This window comes from Nicotiana tabacum, chromosome 11 (assembly GCF_000715075.1).
Source record: "Nicotiana tabacum cultivar K326 chromosome 11, ASM71507v2, whole genome shotgun sequence".
NCBI classification, from domain to species: domain Eukaryota; kingdom Viridiplantae; phylum Streptophyta; class Magnoliopsida; order Solanales; family Solanaceae; genus Nicotiana; species Nicotiana tabacum.
Window position 1 is genome coordinate 7,276,255 of NC_134090.1, and position 8,916 is coordinate 7,285,170.

The 8,916-nt window shown below is 30.2% G+C and overlaps 1 protein-coding gene across 1 annotated transcript; it reads right to left on the reverse strand.

Annotated features, from left to right (window-relative positions):
• Positions 1–456: 456 nt before the first annotated feature.
• On the reverse strand, positions 457–6,783 carry LOC107807098 (MADS-box protein JOINTLESS). The gene is made up of 8 exons (XM_016631392.2): positions 6,439–6,783; positions 3,545–3,623; positions 3,018–3,082; positions 2,827–2,926; positions 2,680–2,721; positions 2,406–2,447; positions 1,635–1,813; positions 457–833 (listed from the first exon to the last, which is right to left on the reverse strand). The coding sequence occupies exons 1-8, from the start codon at positions 6,618–6,620 to the stop codon at positions 815–817; spliced, it is 708 nt and encodes a 235-aa protein (XP_016486878.1). The 5' UTR covers positions 6,621–6,783; the 3' UTR covers positions 457–814.
• Between the last annotated feature and the right edge of the window lie 2,133 nt (positions 6,784–8,916).

The window sequence follows — 8,916 nt, forward strand, 5'->3', positions numbered from 1 at the left end:
ACGTGCTAAGATTATTCTGAGGTTACCAAATTGATGTTTCTACTTTTACACATATACTCGTGGTTGATTCCACATTACCACATTCGAAATAAGTTCGACAATACCATTTCAATTGAGGCTATTTCTCTTACTCATAGTTGTAAACTTTAAGACCAAATTTCTTATACTCCCAACATTTTCAAAAAGATCTGATTTTCACATCATCATACGATCTTAGTCTCACCTAACTATAGCAACTCGTACCTACGCACGCATCAACTTTTTAATAGCACTTAACGGTTGTTACAAAATATGACAAAGTAATTATTGCTCTAGACTTAGCTACTGTTAGAAAAAGTAAACCTTCTGCTACTAAAGTTAAAGTAAAGATTGAATTTAGCAAACAACTACAACAGCAAACCCAGCCTTATCCTTATCATATAAAGGCAATGAGGATATTTCCGATAAACCCTCGGCTTAAGGAACAATAAATGAATTTAGCAAACTGGAAAACATTATAAACATAAATGTTAATATTTCATGGCACAAAAGATCTGACAACTTAAACTGCTAATAATTAAGACCTTACAATATGACAATTAGTTGCCAAGTTAATCATAGATATATAACGCTAAGTTAGAATACATATTATAATACAGAAAAAAGAGACGAATTACATAGGAAAACACCAACTTTCGATGCTTTCAAGAACCAAGTAGCCAAATCTGAAATTCTTGGGGTTAGCTTTTACATTAATTCCACCATATTAGTAGTAAACAGATACAAAAAATAGTCACATATTTGCTTTTAATTGTAATTTACTTTTCTCTTCCCTTCAACCTGAGTAGGGCAACCTGCCATATAAAAGAAAAAATAAAACCAGCTGGAAAACAACTTAAAAACGACAAAAAGTTATGAATTCAATATTCCTTAAAAATTATGGGGTTAATTTCCTTTTATAAGGGGGTGTTTACTATTTTTTTTTAAAAATGTTTTCCACATATATTTATGGTTTATGTTGAATATGACATGCAATTGAACTCCCTCCTAACACTGTAAGGGGTCGTTTGGTTCGATGACAAGTTATGCTATGATTAATTATGCTGGAATTAGTTGTGCAGGTTTTTTTTCCTATTGACTATTTGGTATGTTGTATTAATCTTGCGATTGTCATTTTTACAGCTTTATCCTAGGACAACTTATCCTAATTCCACCCTTTGATAAGTATAAGTTATTCCGATACTATTTTTAATCTTACAATAACTTATCGTAGAATTAGTAACAAAACAAAGGATAAGACATTACTAAATTATTATTCTAGAATTATTTTTATTTATCCATCATTACTAAATAACCAGTAAATCTAGCCTCCGAAGAATGTTTGTGTATGTGTAGGGTTTTTTTTTTTTGACAAAATCAATGTATAAAAGCCTATACGAGACGTAAACCAAAAATCCAAAAAAGACAATAAGTAACATGTTATAATCGATTAACTTGTACTGATAATTAAGAAAATCAGCTAGCTCATTTTTTCTTTCTCATTTCCTCAGTCGCATATTTCCAATAATATTTTATAATTATTGTTTTAATTTATTCTGTAAGTTTTTAACAAAATTTTATTAAAAAGAAAAATGATAAGTATAAGAAAAACTAACCCCAACTTGAGAGAAGTATCAGAACTGTCGTCATCTTGAGGAGGAGGGCCAGTAGAGTTACATGCATTAGTGACAGATTCAGATGATTGACCTTCCTCATTAATATACCCATTTTCTGATTCAACTGCTACTAATACTGCTGCTGGGTTGTTGTATCCATTATTTGATATCTCCATCACCTTCACATACACACATTTAATTTATCAGCAAATTAATATATACTTACTTGATTTCATGCTACGTTGCTCGAACTTTCCTAAAATGTAATCGCGCTTATATTAGATCCTCTAAAAAATGCAATACTTAAAGGAGGTTCTTGTCACGCGGGGCAGATCGCACTACCGTTATAGTTACGGGTTTGGCAGGAGGTTCCTATAATGACAGTTTTGCCCCTGGAACATAGGTTGCTCGGAGGTTTCTATAACGATACAAAGTTACTGAAAAGTCCGAGCAACCTATGCTCCAGGGGTGAAACTATTGTTATAGTTACTGATTCGGCAGGTTGTTCCTATAATGATAGTTTCGACCCTGGAACATAGGTTGCTCGGGGGTTTCTATAACGATACAAAGTTACTAAAGAGTCCGAGCAACCTATGCTCTAGGGGCGAAACTATTGTTATAGTTACGAGTTTGGCAGAAATCAATAACTTTGGCTCAAATTTTATATTTGCATTACAAAAATTAATATGTATACTTGATCTATGTTTGACTTATCTATACGTTTTGATAGAAACACAAATTCACGTGTTTGAAAAAACAAAGTGTTCATACCTGTTGCTTCAATCTTTCATTCTCTTCCATTAGTTGCATGCCCTGTGGTTTTTTGCAATATATCAGTACCTTTAACGAAAATTAAGTAAAATAATGAAAATTAAAGAGTTCAACTTTCTATTTAGACTTATAGTATAATATAAATAAATTTTTATACTCTATCACTGTCACTTAAATGATAACTAAAAATAATGTCCCTAAAACGTTGGATTATAGGTTAATATACATTGACAAGTTGTACAAAAGTTGAAGTATGTAGTTCAGTGATCCAGACCTTTTGCTGAAGCTGGTTGATCTCTGACATTATTTTATCACCCTGACAAATTAACAAAGCAAGTAGTGCGTAAGGTAACCATGATCATCTGTATAATTCGACGGATTTAACTTATATACACGGACAGTAACGTGACTTTAGACTGACCTTTCTCTCTATGACGCGGGTCAATCCAGCTTCGAGAGACCTCTCCAACTGCTGCAACTCTTCAATACTTAATCCTTGGAGTTCTTCTCCCCTCATTTGTCTGTTAATAGAGGAGATGACTAAATCTTTTGTGGATCAACTTTTCTTAGATGAAAATATTAAGTAAAATATATAGAGTTTCGAATATATACCTTAATCGATGACTTTTCTCAGATATTTCCTTGCTTAGTCTGGAGTAATTGCTGTTCTCTACTAGCTGCAAACAATACATTCACTCTTTAAGAAGAAGAAGAAGAAAAGGAGCAACCTCGTGCACAAAGCATCCCGCATTCACGCAGGTTCCGGAAAAGGGCCCAACCTAAGGAGTGTAACATAGACAACCTAACCTAATGCAAATATTAGAGGCTGCTTCCACGGTTCGAAGCAGACGACTTTACTACTGTTCCAAGGCTTCCCTTCTCGCTCTTTAAGGGCTCGTTTGGTCCGAGAGATAATTAATCCCGGGATTAAATTTGAAATGAGTTTATCCCATATTTGGTTGGGATATAATTGCGGTATAACTAATTCCGGGATTGTAGTGTTTATTTATTCTTATGGAAGGATGGAATAATTAATCTAGGATATATAATTAATCCCTGAATAACTTGTTTCCAACCAAACAACCCCTAAGAAACCATTTAATAAAATGCTTGCTAAAATAATGGACAAAGAAACTAACCTGCAGCTCAAGTGATGGATGGTCTAATTTTTCCAAATTCTTTGAATGCAAATCACACCTCTCAAGAATTTCCTTCATGCTTTTCGAAACAAAAGAAATTATAAGTTTTCATCAGATTGCGACCAAAGTAATAATCTAATCATATGATAAATTCCCTGAATGCTGAATAGGACATAGGGAACCACAATTTTGTGATTGAGGCATAGTTGATTAATCCAAGACATAAATGTGTTAATAGCATGTGAGTTGTGACGATTATAATACGACTCAAAAACTAGAATATAGGTTCTAAATTAATAATTTATACATATTAAATTAATTTCTCAAGTCAAAATATAAAATTTGAATCAAAGTTATCGAATTCAATTGAATCTGTATCTTACACACTAGCTTCGCTCCTTATCCAGACCCTAAATACATTTTCACTTATATGTAAAGATTGAATTTAATATAAAGAATGCACGCAAACAATAATCAAGTTGTATAATACTCCAACTCTTGTTAATTTCTTATTCCTCTAATAATGGTACATTATAGTATTAAGTTTCCCTTTTCTTATTTTTCACAAATTCATACAATATATTAACCACAGTATGTAATATCTATATTGCTCAAAGTTACACCAACTGGTCGTAGTTATAATATTAAACACGTACGAGTAGCTTCAAGGAAAAATCAAGTCTCACAGCAAAATGAAGTCCTGTAGCAAGTAATGGTACGTAGAACACGAAATAAAGCTACAACTTATTGAAGTCTATAATAGTAAATTCTGGATTTATAATGATCTTATAAGTGAACTTTAGTAGTAATTTATAATAGAGATTAGTGCTTCAACTTACTAGTTAACTTGGGGGTTGTTTGGTTCACATACAAGGTATAATGATGCATGCATTTAAAATAAGAGTATAACCAGTAATTATACTCTTATTATGTTAGAAAAATAATCTGATAACTCAAAAAGAGATATGCAAATTGTTGACTAGGTTCATTTTTGTTATATTATATTAATGGATCTTTATTATATTCTTAATTTGAATATATATAATATGTGTAATGGTAAATTTGAATAGCTTTAAATATAATATTTTATTAGCTTTAAATGGTTATTATTATTTATTATGGCTATCAAATCAATTAGTTTTTTGAATCTGACCATTTGAAACGTTTCATGCTTAATGGCCTTCAACTTTGGTTTTAGAACTATTCTTTCTTGACAGTCATATGTCCATTTTGGACTATATATATAAGTATATGTTTGTGTTCATTTTGAAGGTAGAAGAAAGAAAAACTTTTCTTCTATTGTGCTAGGTTGTTTTTGTTAATCTTTGTTGTTTCTGCTCCTAGTTTATTTCGAGGGGTAATGAGCATGCCCCTTCTTCGTTTAAGTACCCAAATTTTGTTTGTAGTAAAGATAAAATTAGTGTATTTTACCCGCATATTACAAATTGCGCTCTTACAGAGGGCTACTAGAGTTACAATCAATTACATGTTTCCATAAGGTTCAATATATTATACACCATAGAATAACCTCAAAGTGAAAGAAAATAGCAACTAAAATAGGAAAGGAAAAGGCTAAATAGACTTGGATCATATAGTAGCTATTGAAACCAAGAGCTCATCAAATTTGTTCCTTTTTGCCAATACCTTACTATAATCCAAATGGCAAAGCATAATATTCCTAAAATATGCTATTTTTATTTATCCGAGAGAAAAGTGGTTTGTCCTATCCACCATAAATAGTTTATATGATAAAACTTATTTTATATTTAGATAAGATATTGCCTTTCTGAAATAGATAAGATATGGTGGCCCTTTCCAAAACAAGATCCAGGTTTGATTCGTTTTTGCTTATAGCCCACTGCAAGTTGAGTCACTAAAAATAAATTTATCACATACCTCTCAACTACTCACTACTTACTACATCACTCATTTTGTGTTTATATATGTGTTTATGTTTTGAGTGTGAGTTGTAATTTATTTTATTTCCTTTTTTTCTTCATTAAACTATACTTTCTCCGTTTCAACTTACGTGAACCTATTTTCTTTTTAGTTTATTGCAAAAAGAATGACCCATTTTCATATTTGAAATAATATAGCTTTATATAATGATTTATAGCAAATATATATATATATATATCATTTACAGTACAAGTTAAATAGTATTCTCTCTTTTTTTAAGCTCGTTGCCCAGTTAAATAGGTTCATAACTTCCAATATTCATATCTTATTAGACAAAAAACTCAGTGTTTCCATTAATTATAAGCTCAAAAAAGAGTCAATAGCGCTAAATGAAAATTTCTTGAGGTGGGTTCTTTTTGACTAGCTGATAATATTTCAAGGGTTTATGTGCATTATCAATGTTAATATGTAACTTAACGAAAATGGTAACTAAACTTAAGCTTATATTATTGGTAATTGGTATATATATATAAAAGTTAAATCATAATTCTTGGGACTATGTTCTGATCAATGATATATTCCTTTCAGTCCATTAAGCATAACTAAAGACACCCTTTTTAAATCCCAATACAAAGTTTCATTCTTTCACCAAATTAAGTGGAAAAAATCCTATCTTATTCAACAAAAAAATCAATCTTTTCCCTTTATTTTTAGCTCAAAAAAGAGTCAATAGCACAAAATGGGAAGTTTCTTGAGGTGGGTTTCTTAGCTAGTAGATCATAATATCAAAAGAGTTTAACTTCTATGTATTAATGTCGATATGAAAAATATTTACATATTAATTAGGTCACTTATAAGCATGATAATCATAAATATGTAAATTTGTAAATGTCAACTAATGACACCCTTTTGAAATCTCAACAAAAAAAATTCATTCTTTCACCAAATTAAGTTTTTTTTTTTAAAAAAAAACCTAAAGCAAAAGATATAAATACCTGGAGCTAGAATACTCAAAGAGTTTTCCAGTAGATGAGAAAATAATGAGAGCAACATCAGCATCACAAAGAACAGAAAGTTCTTCAGCTTTCTTAAAAAGCCCTCTTCTTCTCTTTGAGAAGGTTACTTGTCTTGCTGTTGCGTTATCAATTTTCTTGATCTGAATTTTCTCTCTAGCCATTGTTGTTAATTATTGCTATTTTTGCTTTTCTTTCCAAAAATAGACAGAAAGAGCCTCTCGAGAGAGAGAGAGAGAATTAAGAGGGAACACAGAATAAACTAGAATACAAAGAAAGGTGTTTGTGGGTAAGAAGCCTATATGTGGGAGTTGTGAGTTGTGACCTAAACTATAGAGATGGACAAGGCTTTCTAATTATAGAGATTGTGTATAGAAAAAGGCTTTTTGAGCCGAGTGTGTTTCGGAAACAGCCTCTCTATTCTTCGGGTAGGGATAAGGTTTGTCTACACATTATCCTTTCCATACTCCACTATTTGGGATTTCACTTGATCGTTATTGTTGTTGTTGTTGTGTATAGAAAAAGAAACTTAATCTACATATACGCTGATAATATAAAATAATTTATTGTATTAGATAATCTATATACATTGATAGTATAAAATAATTTACAGTAGCAAATAATATACTTTATTTTAAAAATTATTAATTTCATTTTTTATTGATCGAGAGTAACATGTAGTTACCTTTTAGATAATTTGATCGTGTATTACTCCCTCCGGTCTATTTTAATTAAAAATTTATATTTTTTTGTGGTCCACAATATTGATTTTTTCATATATTAAGGAGAAATTAATTTCTTTTTTTCAAAGTTATTTTTGGAGTAAAGATTTTTGGAGTATCTGTTATATTTTTAATGAACAAATTAAAGAAATAATAAAGGTTAATATGATCAATTTCACTGTTAATTATTAATGTTAAAAGGTAAATTCTTTAATATGTGTGAAAACAGCTAAAAATAATAATTAAAATATACTGTCACTAGAATTAAAACTCATTTTCTATGAGTCTACCTCTATACATTAATGATAATTTTATATAACCATTCATAAAAGTAAAATTAATAAGTTAAAAAATAAGACAAATTAGCTTATATTTAAGGAGGAACAAAAGTTTTTGAGAAAGCTGGCAGTATATTTTTTGCCAAAATTAAGAGGGGGTAAGAGAACAAAAACCCTAGAGAGAAATATCAGAAGCTTTGGAGATAACAAAAACAGTCCTTATTTGGCCATTGATTTTGGTATTTCAGTTCCAGGTAATGAGAGAAAAGAGAAATAAATTAGGAAAGATAGGGATAGGCTGTAAAGAATTAAATGCTTTTTTTAAAACTTAGTCTGTTTTGTCAGGGTGTTTGGTTGGGTCATTGGTTATAGTGCTTTGGGTTTATTGTTTGTTTTTTGGAAACTTAAAAAAGAACTGTTGGGTAAAAGAGTCACCAATCAATGAAAGAATATGTCTTTATTGATTTTGATGATCTCAAAAATACATGTTTTACTAATTCAAGAAAATATTAAAGTATTCTGTAGGATAATATAAAGCAGTGAATTTTAACTTGTAATCCCTCCGATACACGATGAGTGATCATTTTATTTTTTTATTTTGATCCAAAATAAATATTTATTTACATAATCAAGAAAGAATTAATTTTATTTTTTCAAAATTTATCCTTATTTATATACTTCAATGTGTCAAGGTAATAATTAATTAAAGTTAATTTAGTGAATACATCTTTTTTTCTCTAGGAGCTCGTATTTCCTTAATAGGTGTACTAAAGGTAAAATGGTCATTTATTATGGATCAGAGAGAGCAATACTCTCTAAGGGGTCATTTGGTTGGAATACGATTTATACCGGTATAAGTTATGTTTGGACTAGTTATGCTGGAATTGTTGTTTATTCATTGTTTGTTATGTTGTATTTAGAATGACAATTGCATAATTTCTAAGAAGAAGGTATAAGTTATATCGGTGCTAATTAACACATCTTCTATAAGGTATAAGTTATCCCGGTGTTAAAATTAACACCGGGATAATTTATATCTAATTTGTTAACCAAATAAAGTATTAAGGTAATATTAAATTTTTATACCATCATTATATCTTCTTATACCTCATATCAAACGACCCCTAATAGGATAATTTGTAATAACATGTTAGTGACAAAATAAAAAAATATAATTCGGTATACAAAGTATCTCGTGTTTATATATGGTTCGGAGAAAGGTTGCACTTTAAAATATATGTTATAGATAATTTATTTTAATATAAGTATTAGTGGCTAATTCCACGTATCGAACATGCAATGACAAAATCTCTTTAGGAAAAAAGGTTTGTCGTGCAGGTTTTCACTGTTCAGCCAAGGGCCTCGTTTCTCTCCAACAACTTCTTAGAGACTTGCTTGTAAGGCTGATTTCTAGCCAACCAAGTAGTGGTATTTTATTTTCATATTTTTGGCTTATATTA